Raw genomic sequence first — 20,575 nt, forward strand, 5'->3', positions numbered from 1 at the left:
GTGAGTTGGGTTCGGGTCATACTGGTAACTCTGTAACTGGTGCACTCTTGTCACATAGAAGATGGTTGCAAAGCTTTTTTTTTTTTTACAGTAAGTCCTTAAACATAGCAGAGCACTTCTGTCATATAGAAGATGTTTTGTCACATAGACAGGACATTTGACTGCAGCATGGAGTTGCAGATCATTGAAGTAGAATATCGTGCCAAGCAGGGTGCACTCTGACAAGAAAGAGGCAGTCGTAAATGTGAATGCGTGGCCTTTTATTGCTATCCTGTGCTAGCATGGAGTGTGCAACATAATGACATGTCATGAAAACATACAGTAAGTTACAGTGGACGTTGGAAGAGGTTTGCAACCGATGATTGTGTCCGGTAGTGGACTCATGAAGAATTACATAAAAAATGATATTCCACATGTGAAACGAAGTTGCCACAAAATTAAATGGGTCCTTGTTTGACACGTGTTTAAGAAACAATGGCTGTGGAGTTTTCCTGTAATACTAGTACTTCATAGTCATAATTACTCCTCAAGTAAATGTATTATTACACAGTTGGCACACGCCCCGATTGGGGAATTGCCCTACCACTCCCTGACAAACCCGATTGTTTATGTTGCATTGTGTTGCTAACATTATTTATCTTTTTTTTTGAAACTTCATCTGGGGGCGGCATGGCGGTCGAGTGACTAGCACGCAGACCTCACAGCTAGGAGACCTGGGTTCAATTCCACCATCGGCCATCTCTGTGTGGAGTTTGCATGTTCTCCCCGTGCATGCGTGGGTTTTCTCCGGGTACTCCGGTTTCCTCCCTCATTCCAAAAACATGCTAGGTTAATTGGTGACTCCAAATTGTCCATAGGTATGAATGTGAGTGTGAATGGTTGTTTGTCTATATGTGCCCTGTGATTGGCGACCAGTTCAGGGTGTACCCCGTCTCTCGCCCGAAGACAGCTGGGATAGGCTCCAGCACCCCCGCGACCCTCGTGAGGAAAAAGCTGTATAAAATGAATGAAACTTCATCTGCTTTTCCTGGACATTGAATAGGCCCGACTTTCTGTCTTGTGATGGCGCTACTTTAGCCCACTGTTTGGCTGCAGGTCATCATACCATCACACAATGTTCCTCTGTCTTGGAAATGGAAACATCGGTCATTACATGTCAGCATTTTTACCCACTTGATAATTTCATAAAGAGCCACTAATGGATTGTGTAGCAATGTCACTACTGGATGAATTCCAGCCTAATGTGAAGGCCGACATGTGTTTGTGTAACAATAACAACAATAGGGGACTCTGACTGCGAGATCTCATATTCATCTCTCCTGGGAGGACTCATCTTAGCTACATATAATCGTCACACGCTGACAGGCATTGTGATGGTACAAAAACAAACGGCAACATTTTTGGGGCATTTATATTTGCCAGGTAGCTGAAAGGGCGAATCACAGGTTGTGTGTGCCTTGTGGCGACATTTCAACATCACTAATTATCTTTGGCAAGGACGCGCTGCTTGTTACTTGTTCATCTGGCCATTTTCAGCAGCGGGATGCAAAACCACAAAAACTGCTGCAGGGGAGTTTGGGTAGGTGGTGCGGTGGTTGGAAATATTGTATCTCATAAAAGTGAATACATGGTAGATTTCAGCAAACATTTGTATTAGTATATAGTATAAATATCCAAACGTAAACTTTGGCATACTTTAGATTAGTCAGTGTACAGCTAATATAACAGCAATTTTCTTTTGCCATTTTCACATCCGACTGACCATGATGAGTGAATTTCTTCAATTTTTGAAAATACATTTTGTAGAAACGCTGTTTACACCCTTTTAAATACACTGAACTATGTTAGAGACCTCTAGACATGAAATAACACCCCTATAGTTAATCTTCATGGTTCTGTTTAAGGTTTCTTCCCCAGAGAAAGTGGCCTCCGTTGCTGATTGCTCATGTGGGGTTGTTGTTATTTGGAATAAAGGTCTCACTTGGCCCCAGGTTGTATTATAGACCATAGGTTCGGCTATCTCCAACATAACATTGCCATTAACAGTCATTCTGTTATTGCAAATTACTTAAAAATGGATTCCTACTGGCTGTTAGTTTACACAGTATGTTCAATGTATTCTTTTGACATTATTTACACAACATGCTCTTTTATCATAATCAAAACAACTGAAAAAATGTAATTAACTAAACCTATTCTACCTGTTAAGATTGGCCAAGCCAATTAGTTGCTAGTTTCACAGTGAATTGAGAAGATAACAGAGTAATAGGATGAAGAAAATATTTCAAGAGGTAGGAGAGGAATCCAGTCAGGTGGCGTTTGTCCAGCGCCACACCCAGTGACTCTGTGACATTCATTTATTGTCGAAAACAAAGCGATTGTCAGCCTCCAAAATAGTCTGGCCAAGAAAAGTGCACACTCAGCAAAACCTGTCATTAACTGGATCTCCAGCATCTCCACCCCAGCATACACCCAACATCTGCCCCGTAAAGCTTCACTTTTAGTTTCTTAATGTAATTAATTATGAAGATAGTCATCATTTCAGTTGTGAAAGTGTGCTTTCCCTAATTCGACATGTTTATTTCTCATTGGTTTTTGCAGGACCATTTTGTTGGCTCGGGTCTTTTAGGGTCCACAATATTAATTAGATGTCGCCCATGTGGCCCAGTTTGAAAATGCATCCATGCTAACATCATCAGGAGAAAAAAAAACCCACATGGATTCCATCATCCTCAGATGTAAATCAAGCCTTTAACTAACTTATTAACTGCTGTAAGTATTTTTTTACTTTTACTTTCATCCAAGTGTAAATAGTTAAAAGTTATAACACAAATAAATGAACTCAACTGAAAATATTCAGCTGATGAATATTGATGAGTCGCCAATTGCATTTGTTTTCACAATATTCTAATTTCATTATGACTGATTTGGCTTTTTATCGGTTGTAAGCTATAATCGGTAAAATTAACAAATATATTTGAAATACTTCACTCTATTTATAGTGACTCTAGGATTGTTTGAACTGAACTGAAATCAACCACAATATTCAAATTTATTGCGATGCACCTTCAAGTTAACCACTGTACAGTAAAAGATGATGAGCATGCAATTACGTATTCACTTAACTTTAATGACGAGCATGCTTCGTGTTCAAATGACTGCATGTTTCTAAACTTTACAGTGAAATCAAAGCTGGTTATGCACAAACTCCCGTCCTATACTCTGATATACAGTCCCTGACAAAAGTCTTGTCACTTACCTAAGTCGTAGGAACAAGAAAAAACTTGACCTGTGGTTGGTCAATTGGAAAGAGACATAGCTTATATGAAAGGCAAAGATCTCTACATCAACAACAACTCGAAGTACCCAAAAATTATTATGGTTGCCCATTACCTTCCAAAGTAGGGCAAATTCTTCAGCAGGATGGCACTCCACATACCTCATCCTCCACATCAAAGTCCCTGCTGCTGAAGAAGGGCATGATGCTCCAAGGTTGGATACCTGACATGCACATATTGAGCGTGTTTGGGTTTGAAGGAGGCGGCTTGGGAAATGAAACCAGGGAAAGTCTGGAGCCCTGAAAGTGGATAATTTTATCCATTAGTTATAGGAGTCATTGCTGAGACGTATGGATGGTGCACCCTGACGATATGTTCTGATGTTATTGTCGCATTTTGGTGTACTCAAAATTAAAGTTTACATGCAGAAGAACTATTAATGTAATTAATGTAATGTAATAAATGTTCGCTGCCGCCCCCGCCCCCACCAGTGTGAAAAGATGTTGCTATAACATGTACAATGCTTTGCAGCCGTGTCACTATTGTGTTTCGAAGGCATTATGTAAACAGTGCAGAGGTCATCCTACCGGCAGAATATCATCCTTTTTCAGAACGCGTTTATACCATACTTTCAAGCCAAGCGCTTCTTCAAGGTGTCCCTTCGAAGCAGTCATCTTTGAAATGAACGCTGCAAAGAACAGAACTTGAGGTGCGCGTCCATCTGTCCATCTTACACCTTCCTATTTTGGAAAAGAAAAACTTAACAGTATTACACGGATATAATGAACATCCAGCAGCAACACAATATTTTGGCGTGACTACTATTTGAATGAAAAATATACTGAACCAAGTCGATGATCTACCTAGACAAGACGTATAGCTGGTTTATAGCTGGGAGGTGTCACTCTGATGACATGACTTCTGTACTATAGACTACATTTTTGCAAATTGTCCCTGTGCTTTCAAAAGTCAAATAGCGTAGAATGTAATTACAAACAATAATTAAGCAAAGTTGATGTCAGGGACCCTTTTCGACACAATAGTAACAGTAAAAGTAAAACTATTTACACTTTGAAGACCTGTGACAGACATGTAATAAAGACGGAACAGAAAGGAAGAGATGCTTCTACTACATTGAAATAAATTCCATCTTGTATCCAAAGAAAAAGTAAACACATGACAGTAGTGAAGTTACTAGATGCTTACTGATGTGAAGTTCTATGTCAGAAAATTAGAGACAGTAGCACTAAACTGGAAATGGGTATTTCCAGGTACAAATTGAGCATTTTTTAAATAGTTTAAAGACTGAGACATTTGTCGTTATGGGACTTTTCAATGACCGCCCTTGCAAACATGGTTGTTGTGTGTGTGTGTGCGTGTGAGTGTGTGCACTGGGTGGCGGCTCAATGAATGGCCTCCCCGCCCTGTGGGGAGTAGCGCTTCCTCCCTGAGGGTTCAGAAATAACCAGACAGTTTTATTGTTCAAGGAAACCGCCTGCTGTCTCTGCTCACACACCCACTTACCTACAGTATCTACCACTAGGTATATTAGCATGCTGTTGTCAATTGATTGCGATGTTTGTGACTTCTAGAATTCGGTCCCCATGGGAAATTCTGGACCCCATGTGTCAAATCTCTTGTGGGCCCACCAGGGTAGGGTGCGTGCCCCCCCCCACCGGTTTGTTACAGATGTGAATAAGTGACAAGTAGAGTGTTGGTTACACCCTGGCTCTGAGGAAGGGTGGAGAAGAAAGAGAGACGTTTTGTGGACACTGGATGTGCTGACAGGACACAGGCGGTCACGCCCAAACTGTGGCGCCTGACCTTGTACAACAAACAGCAACACCCTGACGCACACATACACTCCTCATCTCTCCCTGTGGTCATTTGTCTGCGTGTGTGTGTGTGTGTGTGTGAGTGACTCGGCAACGCCACTACAACAACCCTCCACGTCTGCCACTTCACCACATTCTTAACGTTTGTCGCCATGACGACGACTTTCAAGTGGATTTGGTTCACGTGGAAGGTGGTAGAAAAAAAACCAAGACATGACATCACTATTACACAATTTTCTCTTTCGTGTCTAATGCATGAAACCAAATGACAACGTACTGCTACTGTATCGATCAAGCTGTTGTGCTGTTAATAATACAACCAAATGACTAGAAACTGCTGCTCGGTATGAAGCTATGCAGGTCTGCAACCAGAAGAACCAACTCACACTAAAACATTATTGTAAAAAAAAAGGAGGGGTTTTTAAAATGTGAGCCTCCTCTCATAGAACATGTTATGGTTGCAGACACCCTTACTCCCCTTACTCCCCAGTTGACTTTTAAACAGGGAGAGGTTGTCTGCCCCCCCGGATTAAGCCTGAAAACTAATTGTAAATTCTGGGAAATACTGGATTGGAAGTGTTCTAGAAGCTCTGTGAGATGAACTGGTGCCTGCTCGTTTAGTGCTTTAAAAACTGTACTACATTCATTAACTAATTCTAATTCTACTAACTAATTAACACTAATACGGTTCTGGTTAAGATTCGGACAGCAGTATTTTGGACCAATTGAAGGATCTTTTAGGGCAACAGAGTTACAATAATTCAACCTGGAGGTCACAAAAACATGAACAAGTTTGTCTGCATGTGGAATCATTTCCATATTTTGCCCTTGGATTGCATTTTGCAGTAAAAGCATGCAAAAGGGGAATAAGGAGTCTTACTTTTTTTATAATCTGATATGTTTTCTTCATGCTACATTCATGTGAGACGTGCTGAATAAACCCCTGACATAGTCCATGCAGTGCAACTGCATGTTTATCAATTAAAAAAATTCTATGGCTTAAAAAGATAGGCCTTCTGCCAACATGTATTGCTGTGACGTAGGGAATGACAATGGTCATGCCGTTCAAATAAACAGCAGCACCTGTATTATCGGTATTAAAGCGGCACGTGTTCATCAAGGAACATTATGCATCGACATGGTAACGAGCGGCTCTGACATGTGCGACTGCAATGTCTGCTAAGTATGAGGAAACATGCATTTCCACAGCTGAGGTGAAACGCCCAAGGTGACACACACTTCTCCCGCCAAGAATTTAGTCTTATCACCTCAAGCCTAACATCAATCAATCATGCATCCAAACTGAAATGACTTATGACATTATTCTTTAGCAGTCAGAGCTCACTGACATGACGAGCAAGTGTTGCACGGTCTGTGTGTGGCGCCACAGCACATCCGGCAGTTTACCTACATATGTATTTGCGTCTGGCATAAAGAAAAAGGTGAGATGTCCTTTTAGCTGGCTGGTACTTTTTGAAAATCCAGCCGGAATGTTGGGTTTAATAAGAGTGAGGTAAAATGCACACATGTAATAGTGTGATAAGTTGCAATAGAACTCACTGAAAGACTTGTAACTACTTTTAGTGTTGAGCTGACATAAGGGTAACAATGCATTAGGGATTATTTAAGTATGTGCTTTGAAGTGTATACTTAGTGTGAGAGTTTGAAATGTCTATTGTAGCAGTAAAAACAGGTATGTTGTGTGTGTACGGTCACCTTTACTATTTTAAGTTACAGTATATCCTAGTTTCATTCCTATACTATTGTCCCTTGGGAAGACACAATAGCTGAAATGTACTATGAAATACAAGAATTAGCTGTACACTGACTACTCTAAGGCTTCTCTAAAGCTACCAAAAAGGCGAAATGTGAAAGAAAAGTATCAATGATGTCACGCGCATGGGCAAAAGCATGATGTCACATGCATTTTTGTGTGTTTATGGAGGACTTTGTGCAATGGGATTCAACATTTTAATATTAATATTTAAATGTTATATACTGTATAATAGTTTAAGCAAATGATTCCATGTTAGAGATTAAGAAGAAAGCGGTATACAGATACAAGACCTATCCAAATGTAATTTCTATAGTAATATAATATTACTTAGTCTGGCCTGTGGGGAGGTTGCATGAGGTCATCCAATTCACCTCCAAAGGTAATCCTCGTCCTAAGTGCCAGTTGACAATATTTTCTTTACGTTCTAAACCTTTGTTTTTGATGCTTTTTGTTGGCACACTTTGTTGTGCAACGTGCACAGACGCACACACGAACAAAGAGACACAACTTGTCTTGGCAGGTTTTTTTTCCCCCTCCTTAACCACGAGAGAGGAGTTCCTGGAAACAAGTGCATGTTTGTTCTTTAAATGCTGTATATTGCCGTATGTTCAATCATTATATCAAGCACGTAGTGTTTAAAGTAGCTTGGCATGTTTAGACAAGAGGTGCACAAACATCATCTTTAAGTGTGTGAGATGATGAGATGTGTGAAGTTGTTTAACACACAAACGCAACAAAAATACAGGTTTCAGAAAGGATATGGAATATATATTTAAAGTATAGATTGCAATACTACTCATTTCAAATAAAACATAACATGTGCGTGGGATAAAATCTTACAGCATAAATTGAATAGATTTGTTGCAACCAGTGCACAAACACACACAAACACACACACACACATGCACACTTGCATATACATCACTTGAAGCTGCAGGCCTTGTAGAAGGAATACAGTGTGTCTAATACAGTAAAGGTTCCCAAACGAGAGGTACAGTAATTTCAGGTAAGAAGGTCTACTTTGGCAAACTGGAAGGCACAAGCACATATTAAAACAAACAAAAGTTTTGTTGAGACCAAAAACTGATAAGGTCTACGTCAAATGGATCATTTTCCTCTCAGCAGGAGCTAGTATTTCGCTTGTGCCATTATGGACCTTTCTTTAGTTTCCAAACATGGTTTTACTTGTGGAGTTCTTCACTGGTCCACATTCTCACTTGATGTTCTTTGGGAATACATCTTGTGACAGAGACTCAAGTCCAAGTGCTAATAATGTGAGACCCATGGGGACAAGGGCCATCTTTGGGACAGATGCTAGCTTATCACACAAGAGGCATGACTTTTACTTTCATTCTCTCTGGTCCTCTTTTATTGAAAGGGGCTTTCAGTTGAAATCAAGGACTTAAAAGTCGAGCTCGGGAGTCATGTCAAAGTCTCTCCTTGTCCATTGACCTTCCTTTCCACTAATATCACAGGGCGGCGCAGGTTTTCCAAAGTCCGGCAGTCCTGTTCTGTTTGTATACCCACCTTGGCCCCCGCTGTGACTAGAGGGGTGTGTATCTCCACAGCAGGCGGAGGCAGACAGAAGCCATCAGGGGTGGTTTTGATGCCAAGACTGGAGAGCAGGTCTTGTAGACGCGTGGCCGTGCTCACCAGCTGTAGCTTCTCCTGCTCCAGCGCACTAACCTGCTGCCTCAGCTCACCGTCTGACTGCACCAGCGCTGCCACGCGAGTCTCTAGGCTGCATACTCGAGCATACGACACCTAGGAAGAAAAGTATGGAGGTGACCATTTTTTAAAAATATGGGATACTGTATAATTACAACAAAAACTCAAGTCAAATACTCAGGAGGTGGGAAAAACAAATGAAATGTCCAGGAAAATGTGGCCCTTAAGAGGTCATGCATTTAATCAAATCCCATGAGACTTCAGCTGAGTGAACACTCAAAGGACTGACTGTGATTTGCGTTTTCTTTTTGTGATGAACACAAAAGTGTACCCAAGGTTTTGGCAAAGACTAAATGTATGATAATCGGATAAGTCTTGCGTCAAGTCTTAATGTGCATAAACTCAAATGTATTCACCATCTGCACATCTGACACCTCATCACAAGTTTAAAAATGACTTTCAACATTTAAACTGTCCTTTGTACTCTTGCAGTTAATAATACAGTCACAGTATCTCCCTTAACATTTCCCATCACATCATACGACTACAGTCTCATCTCTAATGTTGGCGGTCCTACTGTTTTATAAGTCATATGGTGCAAGTGTCCTGTATGAACCTGCAACTCCTCAAGTAGATCAAGGTTCTGCTGTCGCAGGCTCTGATTGGTCCTCTCCAGCTGTGCAGCTCGCTGGTGTTGATTGAGGGTCGGAGGCGTGTCCAGGAGCTCATCCTGCAAGACGTGGTACTCCACCTCGTATGCCTGAAGCTGCTTGGACACATCGATCGCACAAACCTGCGGTAAGGCACACAAAGTGTCTTGTGATGACAAAGTAGTGGTTAACATTACAAGAACGGGATCCGTGATTACCAGCATTTGTTGCTTTGTAAAAAGGTTTTGGTTTAATATGTTTAAAATTAGTATAATATTTATATTCCATTTGTGTAGCTTTACTTCACCTACTTTGTCACGATTGGGATACCACAGGAGCAGCTTTTAATCACACAGTCTGCATTGTGTAGTATGAGTCACAGCTAAGGTTGCCTATAGACAACGTGATAGGGCCAGGTGGTACTCGCAGGGAAATTACCCACAAGCTACTACATGACTCACTTGCTACTACTTGCTACCTCATTCAAATTATAAGGGAAATGCATACTTCCAGAGATACAGTGAATCTTTGATAACATGTTGGACTCGTGACTGCACAAATCATCATCACACTACATGCATTAGTCAATCTAATGAAACAAGAAGACCAAATCATGACTGAAGGGGTGCATGCGTCAGTCTCACAGCGAATATTTCTGTTTTTTTTTTGTATATCATCCACCCATCTGCTTCTTCTATTTGATTTATAATGACCTGAAATCACATGTAGTAACAGGTACATTCATGATAACATCTAATACTTATTAATACCATATTTTGGATTACCGGAACATCCTTTATGGGGACATTGATTTTACACAGCAACATAAAAAACACCTACTCCTAGCATTAACCTTTCAAAAATCAAAACACACACAACAGTAGCAGCAGCTCCAATAGGTACAGCATTATCTTTTGGTAGAGTGCGGGTTAGAGTGTGTTGAAATGAGTCACTAGTCGCCTAGTAGCTAGCTCGTGTGGTGTAGCAAGGTGTTAAGGAAAGCAGTAATGTAATAATAATAATACATTTTATTTGTATAGCGCTTTTCAGAGTAGTCAAAGACGCTTACAGTAGAGAAAAAAAAATAAAAATAGGGTTGACGATGCATTAAAATACAATATCAATACATTCCTTCAGAGCTAAAAACAAGGCTAAAAGCGGGGCGGGGTGCAGCAGTCAGGTATAAAAAGTTAGACATTAAAAATGGATTTAAACAGGTGGGTTTTGAGTTGTTTTTTGAAGCAAGCACAGAGTGAATGGGGCAAAGAGTTCCAGAGGGTGGGGGCATCGATGGAAAAGGCAGTAATGTAGTTGGACCGGCGTAATTGTGTTAATAATAATAACAACGTTGAAGTAGCTTGGTTAAAATGAACATCATACAATATGTAAACGGAGCTTTGTTGGCACTTCAAAAGGTTTTATAGGCGGATTAGGTGTTTCCCATTACGTGTGTTCTTTAGCTGCATCTTTTTTTATGTTTTTATATCTTTAGATCACACAGAATAGAGACAGACATGTGTTCATGTCTCGCATAAGGATTGTAGATAATGGGCAAAATTTCTTTAACAGTAGGCGTTCTACTAATTACGCGTGTTACTTTTCACGACATACATTTCTTGTGAGAACCCGGCTCGTCAGTGACAACATCTGGTAGAGATATTAGCTTTTGGCTGTCGGCCTATAGCCACTTCCTGGCTCCAGGCATTTACAGGTATGACTGCCTCACCCTGAGAGGCTGGATCTGAGGTAAGGTTATTCACCTGAGGCTAACAATAACAAATACATACTGTTATGTTGACAGTGATGGTGGGCAAAAAAATCTCCATCTATTTATGTTTTAAAGAAGCGTTAAATTTGACCTATAAAGCAAAAGTCAGCTACAGGTTATACAAGAGCAGCCTGTCCACGGATGGGTGGAAGTGGGTTTGAGGCCACAGCAAGTTCAAACAAGCCAGAGAGAGCAGGAAAGAGACGATGGAGCACAGTTCTCACAGCCGCACCAAGTACCCGCACTTGAAAGTCGAGCTACCACTGTCATCGCAGCCGCTCCTTTTCACGTAAACACTCACAGAAAGAAGGCACTCATCACCCTGGTAACCACGAAATTGGAGGAGAAGCTTGCAGTTGTCGATGCTAGACACATGGAAATGTTTCTTCACATGACATTTTTTTGGCTTATTGTTGAGCGCTGCAGTCACCACTCAACAAAATGAATTGCTGAGAGTCATTAAAGTGTGTATATATTTCTACCGATCCCACCTGGATGATAGTTTTTTCCATCTGCACCAGGCCCAGGTTGGGAAGCGTGGTCTTGATGAAGTCCACAATAGACTCCAGGCTGTCGTGCTGCAGAATCAGTGGCTTGTGGCTTCCAAGGAGACTCAGGGCCACCTTGAAGATGACCTCTGGCCCCTGCAGAAACAACATATCTGACAGGTAGAAACAAAACAGACAAACATTATAATGGCAAACATTCCCAAAACACAGATTGAAGATATGTACATTATTTATTTTACAATGTACTACATTGACGTCAATAACGACAAACTAAAGCTGCGTGGGATGACTTGGATAACCAGCGTAGGTGTGTGAATGCATGCTTTGAATGTATAAGGGTGTGTTGGTGGTCACATGAGAACACATAAGCGTTTTAAAAAAATGGGAGTGGAGGCATGAAGCCCAATATATGATAATAAGGTGCGAACATGCACGCACGCACATACACGAACAAACACAATGTCACGCTCAGATGAGCCCTTGGAGACAGTGAGTCTGGTTCAGTAACTGAGCACCATGTATGAAATCAAGCATGAAGAAAATTGAGATGAAGTAACGAGGGAAAGTACAGACAAGCTTGAGTAGTGTGGGTGTGACAATGACATTTGCACACATGACAAAAGATCACATGTGAAGAAAACCCCAGGGTGTAATTGATCTATAACCACTCCTGCCCGACCGATTATGACATATCACAGATTAATCAATATCGGTGAATATGCAACAGATACTTTAACATTTTTTTACTCTCCCTGCCGAGTACCTGGCCCCGACCACACACAGAGCACTGAGGTGCCACTGCCTGCCTCACTTGCATGCATGAAAGAAAGAACGAACATACTACAGTTTTAACATTGTGTATGTTGCATCTCCGTGAGATAAACAAAGGTACATACAATTGTTAATCCACATGTCCACCATTATCCAAGACTATACAGCGTTTTAAAGTGAAATAAATATATACACAGCGTCCCACTTCACTTCATACTGTACTTCCATGTAGGATTTACAGGGGCTGACACATTGACAAGTTAATGTCTTCATTCAAATCATTTTGAAAATGTTCCAAGTCATGTATGTAGTTGTAATTATATATATTGCATGTTTTGAAAGCAGATACACTATTATAAAATGCTGCTTAGTCCCTTGTATAAAGTTTAGTAACATGATGCATGTCTCATGATTATTTCTTATTCTTTCTGTAGTCAATCTCTTTGCCAACTTTTTAATGTTTGTTTGTTTTTGAGGTGTTTGCAAATACTGTGGCTGCAGCTAGAACTCTCACTATTTAGTAACCATGACTAATTGTTATTGGTAAGATAATTTTTGAATAAGCCTTTCAGAAACACTTAATGTATTAGTTCAAAGGGAGCCTGTTATGCTGTTTTTAACCTATAAATGTAGTTAGAATGTTGTATTCTCGCGTTAAACAACGAAAAAAAACCACAACTCAATACAAAGGGTCAAAAATGAGCATAATAGGTCCCCATTTTGGGTATTATAAGAATTTATGTTCATGTACAGTGTTTGTCGAGCTCTAATAACCACATCACCATCATCTAATATGCAGGCATGCACTGTACAACGATAGAACTTACCAAAGACTCTGGCCACAAAGCCAAGTGGGAAGTGCGAGGCAAAGGCAGTGAGGAACCATGGCGTGGCGTACAGGCTAGGCCCAATCTCATGCTGCTCCAGGTGGCTGTACAGATCCCGGTGATAGTCATGTAGCAGACGTGACAGCTGGTACATCTGAATCTGGCAAGGAGGACAGGTTTAACACACTTTTAGGAACTTTGTTGATCTAAAATTAGGCACAACATTAGGTATACTCTACAAACAAAATACAGTATTATCAGTTTAAAAACCTACTTAATATAAATAAAATATTTCTGAATGAATACAGTCTACTGCACTGACAGAAACAGACTCTAAATTGTGCCTGTGCTCCTAAGGTTTGTGAAAGTGATTCCTATCAAATTTGCAGGTCTAATTTTCAAACAATACAATAATTGTGGTGCGTCTTTCCTTTCTAAAAACAAAAAACAATCATATAGTGCTAAAATAATCCCTTTAATCTTGGCAAGTCAATGTGAGGCTTTCACTTTCTTCACACAGACAATTAAAATATTCTGTTAATTTAATAATTTCACATGATAAAATACCAAACATTATATACTCCATGTCGGTTGGGTGCATTTTACCTGCAGGATAATCATATCAGGTCTATACTGTCTGCGGAGGCCAACGTCATACATGAGAAATTTGAGCATGTTGAAGGCGTCTTCTTCCCCCATGTGTAACAGCAACACTCCCGCGATGAAGGACAAGCCCTGGCAGTACCCGACCTATAGCAACAATCGTGACAACCGTGCTATTCATGCAAATAGCTTAGAAAGACGATGCTTCTATTAAGTGGACACAAGCCATATGATACCTCGGGGTCCAGCAGCGAGTAGGCCTTCAGGACATTATACAGAGACAGCTGTCCGGCCCCAAGCTGGGCTTGGAAATAGGGGTGAGTGGGAAAAGTGCGACCTGCCACAAAAAAAAAAGTCACATAACACCTATGCCGCAAGACATGCATGATTTCCATTTGTTACCCTTGATCAAACTGAGAAATGCACAACAACATTGTTTCACTTGATTTATATCTGACACCGAATCAGATACCAAAGCCTTTGGGTGTGTGCGCTCATCCGCCTTGCTGAAGTCCCACAGACCAAGGGATGCTAGACTTCCCACTTTGCTGCACAGGAGCATGTGTCAACCCATTCCACAATATCATGACTACAAATATGCTGGTGAAAACACGTGCATGAATGCGGCTTTGTGCGGAGCTTGCATACCCTCCCTTGAAAGGCTTAACGTGTAGCGGCTGACGGGACATGTCTCCTTTAAAAAAAAAAATGACAACATAATGAGGAGCTGGGATTGTTAAAAGTTGTCCCGAGGTGGACATGTTGATAATTGGCAGGTGTGTTGAATTATGCTGCTGAGGACTTCTCCGCTTACAGTGAGGGATGGCGAAGCTTCGGAGAAAACAATGGTGTGAGTGTGTATGTGTGGAATGCGCTGCGGGCCTTTTTCTTCTGCTTGTGACCATAATGTCACGATTCCCTCCCATGCCTGAAGGAAAAGTGTTTGTATGTGTGTATTGTGCATCTGAGATGGGTGTGGCAGGGCTGCACCTCCGACAATCATAAATTGTACTTCTTCCTCATGTTGTCGCACATCTATTTAAGTCCATGTTATGCATGTTTACAAGGCACACGATTCTTTTGTGGGATTAACAACAATCTGGCAATGTGATACAAGCAAAGACAAAAAGTGGGTGTGGAAGCTATTGGGAGCCCATTGGGTGGGGTGTATGTCACTACCCGTGTGTTTTTCCCACTGTCTTCTATTTTGGTCAACGTACGGCCAAAATAAATAAATCTTGATATGCCACGCTGGTGAGGTAGATTCATTATGAACGCTCACTAAGAGATGATATAGATGGGTCTTTTTAGATCTTTTGAGTTCAGCTCATAAAAAAGGGGAGCAAAAACTAAAGTGTATTTTTGTTGAGTATATGTATATATGTTTAAAATACACTAACCCTAATGTAAGCTAAATTACAGGCTCAGAATTATTGTTTTATTGGCCTTGTAGTTTTACCCATGGGTTACGGACCCAAGTTTGAGAATCCCTGATCTAAAGTACCAAAATTAAAAAACAATAATAAACAAATTGTTTACACACTTTCTGAGAGTGTTGATTAAAATTAAAGTATTGTCATCTTGAGTATGTAGTGACAAAAAGGACAAGTTGGCATACAGTAAGCGTCAGAAATGAGTTTTCTTCATAGAGTGGCTGTGCTTTCCCTTACAAATACGGTGAGAAGCACTGTCATCTGGGAGAAACTAGTAGAACTGCTGCTCCTCTGAATTGACAGATGGCTCAAGGCATCTGGGGCCTTACTTATAAAACTCTGTGTGGAAATCTGACTAAAGGTCTACTTACAGCAGAAACCTAAAATATGTGTACGGACACAAATATTCAAACCTAAGAAAAGTGGCATATGTACACATTCACGCAAATTGTGCTTCACCTGCTGTACAAATGTGCGTATACAACTCCACCCCAGGTCACGTCCTCTCCACACCTTAAATTCACCATAAATGATAATTGTAAAGTGGCCCATGAATGCGGCGTCCATATTTAATGACCCCTGATTGCATTTCACTCTGTCCCACCGCATCATGGCCACTGAGAAGACGAAGAAGCGTAACCGAAATCTTAGCTGGAGAGCAGGAAGCCCATAAAAACATAATTTGGAGGACACAGCAGTGGCATTATCAACAAGAGGTCTGCTCCCAGCAGCGTCAGTGGAATGGGGCGCACCGTAGCAGAACTTTAAAAAAAACAAATTTTAGAAGAAAATAACTAGCAAAATCTCATTCATTTAAAAGTTGACGCATTAACTCAAAACGAGATGAAGATTAGCTTCAGAGCTGCATCAGTATCTTGGCCGAGGATACTTCAACATGGTCACGTGCAGACTGACGATTCAATTCTCCACCATCACCATTGGGAGATGACCACTTGACCACCTTGCCGCCCCAGCTAAGCACTAGAAATACAGTATACAGTGTTTGCATTACCCAGATCAATGAGGATGGCGTGCTGCTGCGAGGTGAGTTGTTTGAGCAGCTCTTTGTATGGTGCGTCATTGGTCGGCGGCCGAGAGGGGACAGTCTGCTTGAGCAGGTACTGCTCCGAGAGGAACTTCCAGATCTCGCCTCGATGCTGCCTTGGGACACCTGCCACAGCAGAAGGCCATTTAACACTATTGAATTCAATATATGACTAAGTACAAAGAACATGAGCACACATGAGAAACGAACTGATTTTTACATTGGGGAAATCCAATGTCATTAAGCAGTTGCACTTGTCAGTCCAAGACTCAGCTGTTTACTGAACCTCAAAGAGAAACATGTACAGGTTATGAAGAGAGAAGACAGATGGTTTTAAAGTTGAGAAACCATCTCTGAACGGAGGGGAAGGTCTGCAGCACCATGTTCCTGCCACATACAATGGCTGTCCTTTCATCCCTTCACTAAAAGATTCAATCATTTAGCGTCTAACAAATAAACAAGCCACAGCCATCTTGGTTCCAGGAGTGTTCATGACCACGATTATATCTGAATGGAATGCCAACTAAGGTGATACCATTCAAACGACCATCGCTGACTGGCAGAGTCAGACTTTGCATCCTAACGACTGTCATTTGACGCCATAAAAGCGCAAAGCCAGTCTTGTCTGGACATGCCTCCTCCTTTAGAAGATAAATACTTTGGATCTTGCATCAACTTATCAGACTGGAGCTGTCCTATCTAGGCAGACGAGGGTGTGTCCCATCTAGTTACTGAGTATGAAATGATGAAACCTGCTCAGATGAGAGGTGAAACGTCTAACACAATCTGAACAGTCCGGTTGTGATCGAGTCAATACGCTGAGAATACAATGACCTGAATGAATGAGAATATTCACAGGCGGGATTTCTTAAGGGAAAATGTATTCAGTTTCTGTATGTTTTGGTTTTCATCAGACTTTGGAATGGATTAAATCACTAAAAAAGAGGTTCCACTGTAGTTGAAAAGGAAACAAAAACTGGATCAACTGAAATTCCTTTGGAATCAGACACTGATAAAAGACATTACACTCCATCGTTCCAGTTATAGAGCATTACACATTAAGCCCTGGTCAATATTTGCAGATAACAGCTGACGATTTCAAAGAAAAGAATTGAGAACTGATATATAAAGGCAAACACACCTTGTGCAACAGACGCATGTACGGTTTCGGTGTCCAATTTGACCTTTGCCCTTCCAGGAGTTCCCAGCATCTTCTCCCAGACCAGAGTGACCTCCTTCAGGCACGGAGTGATTTCCTCATAGTCCAACTTGAGCCGCTTGTTTTGCAGGTCACTTTCTGAAGCTGCAAACATTGACACATATAATGCACATCAGTCTACGTGGCTGCATAGGTGGGTAACTTTCGTTATCTGCCCTGTGTGTGAATGTATCGTTTGTGAAACTGGGAACACTTGACTGCAGACTTTGTGTTAGTGGTTTTATGCACTGACAACACAGACCTCACATTAAATATTCACACGTGTAACACAAATAAGACTTTCATCCTTAAAAAAAACACAAAAAAACACCATCACCAACATTGGAAGACTGGAAAGAACAGGTCAAATGATTTGCCAATAGTCCCAATGACCTTTATTCACAGCATTAATGCTATTTTTTAACATACCACAGGCACAATAGCCCATATCCAATCATACGTGGATCGGGCCCCAACGTATTGGGCTAATTCAGGGGTGGGCAAACTACAGCCTAGGGGCCACATCCGGCCCGCCAAGTGTTTGAATACGGCCCGCCCATTCTTTCCAAAGTATTTCTTTTAAACTCAACATACAACCTGGCATCATGGATTGAGCCAACCTTTTGATGGTTGAAGTAGCTGTTTTATCAATTTTCATTATTTGATCCTGAAAAAGGACACAAGCACTTAATAATAATAATAAATTTAATTTCTAACTTTACATCAAATAAATTATCTCAAAGTGCTCATACAGCAGATTGCATGACATTTTTACAAATACAATAATTCCAGGTGGACTGTTACGTGTAAAATATATAGTCTACCCCCCCCGTCAATTTTCTTAAATCAATGCGGCCCGTTAGTCAAAAAGTTTGCCCACCCCTGGGCTACTTGCTTTGCAGGCATCAATACACACAGAAATGGACAACTTGTTTCCGCCCTAGACTCTTCTTGTTTTTGACAACACCTTCCCGTCTATCACTTCAACACTCGTTTCTCTTACTCAAAGCCTGTTTGTCTTGTCGTTCCCTTTCCTTTTCTCCCTTCGCGGTCCTCACTAATTGACCAGCTGCATCTTGGCAGATGTGCTGAGAATGACTTTGCTGAGAATCATCACTACAGGACAGAAGACGACAGGAGGAGGCCAGAGTCTCTTCCAAAATGCTTTCCTAACCCCCGAGGAAATAGGAGGGATATTAGCCGTTATGAAGCAACCATCGTGATTACAAGAGCTCCTATGCACTAAAGGGAAAAAATTGGCAACGAGTGATGTGATGTCATTGCGATAACACTCCCAACTATTATGAGCTTAAGTGTGAGTGACAACGTTTTTCTGTTTTGATTTGTATCGTAAAATCAAATTACACTGCTAATTACATCAGACACACGTATTTAAAATGTTGAAGCAAAATTGGAGGGGAACCTTAAAGTCAAGCTAGCAGGAGGGTTTGGAGAGGGAGACGGAGCCGTGAGCCAAAAATAGATATTTTATGGACATATCAATTAGGTGTTTCCCAAACATTACTACCATGAAAAGCAGGGCTGTACCGTAGTCTGTGTACTATACATAAAATACATGAAACGGTTTATTTGGACAAAGCACGGAGGTGTCACACCCAGAGTAAGAATAGACAGCCTACGTTATCAGCAAACTGGAGTCAAGTCCATCAGGACTGGCTCGGCACAGTCCAATCGCCTCGAACACCAGCGCTGCATTTCTCTGTAAAACTCCACCCTTGATAACACACAAAAGCACTGGACACCCCACCCTGGAGCTGACACAGAAACACACACACACACGCACACACACACACACACACACACACAGAGTTGACCCATAAAGGAAACCACGGAGAACCAAAGCAATAAGCCACTGTTTTTCCACCACAATGAAATGACTCATAACAGCTCAACTTTTCACATCAGCCAGTCTGTGTCACAATTCATGTTTTAATGTCAGATCAGTGAATAATATAAAAGTGATGGAAACAATCATTCCTATTACGTTTAATTACTGCGCTTCTTTATTAACTACACTACAAATCTTAGTTCATGTTCCTATTTGTTGTTCTATTATTTGGTATACAGCAGAAAGTCAATAGTTGAATGTCCCTGAAGTTGTAGTAGTCAACATTTGACAATATTGATGTTGCACATGTTGTGATATTATTATTGTTATTATTCCATCCATCTTTCTTCGATGCCGATTATCCTCACTCGGGTGACAGGAATGCTGGAGCCTATCCCAGCTGACTTTGTGCGAGAAGCGGGGTACACCCTGGACTGGTTGCCACTCATCTCAGATATTGTTGTTAATATTATTATTATGTGATCTGATTATTATTATTATATATTAAAGGGCTGTCAAATGATGAAAAATTTAAATCAAACAGATCACAGTTTTCAAATAAATTAGGGCACTAATGCAATATATATGTATAAATCAAAAGTTGCACTATTTTTCAACAAAATGCAACCCTGAAATTAGAAAGTTTATATAGTGTGTTACTATATTGAAAATAACTAATTTTGTATATATTTCTCTATGCAAAAACATTAACATCATTAACATCAACTGGGAATTTAGAGGGTTAAAATAATAAAGATATTTACATAATATTTACAAAAAAACCTTTCAATCTTAGGAAACATCATGCCATATGGAGTAACACAAAGTTAGGAGCAAAAACAGGCAAAAATTGACCTGCAAGGACAAAGACAAAGCTTTGTGTGCTTACTTATTGATAACTTTTCAGCTTTCTCTCGTTGTATTATGCCATTTGCTCTATTTTTCCTCTTTTTGCTGCTTTCATAAACAAGACACGGGCCACAAGTAGCCCATGGTCTGCACTTTGGACACCCCTGCTTTGATAGCTTTTTGTCAGGGTTGAGTGTGTGTAAGCAAACACAACTCTTGTCAATTATTTAGCTTTTTAGCTTACTTTACAGGGAGCAAACATGGCAGGAAGAGTGTTATTGTAGCTAGAGCTAATCGATTCATTACAAATCTTGACCCAAAATTGGAGAAGAAGAAATCAACCCCAGAGGTTCCATGATACTTGGTTTTGAAGTGGTGTGTGTCGCGGCTAAAAATGGCTATAGGACTGGAAGCCCTAAGCCGTTCAACATAGACACCCAACTGGCATTTCACACCATCAGAGAACTCACATGCTGTGGTTTGTGTTAAGACACATGGATGTGTGGTCACTGTTC

The 20,575-nt window shown here is 40.8% G+C and overlaps 1 protein-coding gene across 6 annotated transcripts in view; it reads right to left on the minus strand.

The window, feature by feature from the left end:
• Window positions 1-7,636: 7,636 nt before the first annotated feature.
• The window catches only part of tbc1d1 (TBC1 (tre-2/USP6, BUB2, cdc16) domain family, member 1), a 31,908-nt gene continuing 18,969 nt past the window's right edge, over window positions 7,637-20,575 (minus strand). For 5 of the 6 annotated variants that reach the window (XM_058065494.2, XM_058065492.2, XM_058065491.2 and 2 more), the window contains 8 exons: window positions 17,306-17,467; window positions 16,132-16,290; window positions 13,923-14,023; window positions 13,690-13,833; window positions 13,084-13,243; window positions 11,468-11,637; window positions 9,175-9,351; window positions 7,637-8,654 (listed from right to left, as the gene is read on the minus strand). In XM_058065494.2, the coding sequence (XP_057921477.2) occupies window positions 8,313-8,654; window positions 9,175-9,351; window positions 11,468-11,637; window positions 13,084-13,243; window positions 13,690-13,833; window positions 13,923-14,023; window positions 16,132-16,290; window positions 17,306-17,467 (1,415 nt within the window). In that variant the 3' untranslated portion in view covers window positions 7,637-8,312. Of the gene's footprint in view, window positions 8,655-9,174; window positions 9,352-10,764; window positions 11,342-11,467; window positions 11,638-13,083; window positions 13,244-13,689; window positions 13,834-13,922; window positions 14,024-16,131; window positions 16,291-17,305; window positions 17,468-20,575 lie in introns of those variants that run through there. The other variant, XM_058065496.2, reaches the window with a different exon arrangement.

Source organism: Doryrhamphus excisus, linkage group LG9, assembly GCF_037039965.1.
Source record: "Doryrhamphus excisus strain RoL-2023G ecotype Guam linkage group LG9, RoL_Dexc_Guam_v1.1, whole genome shotgun sequence".
NCBI classification, from domain to species: Eukaryota; Metazoa; Chordata; class Actinopteri; order Syngnathiformes; family Syngnathidae; genus Doryrhamphus; species Doryrhamphus excisus.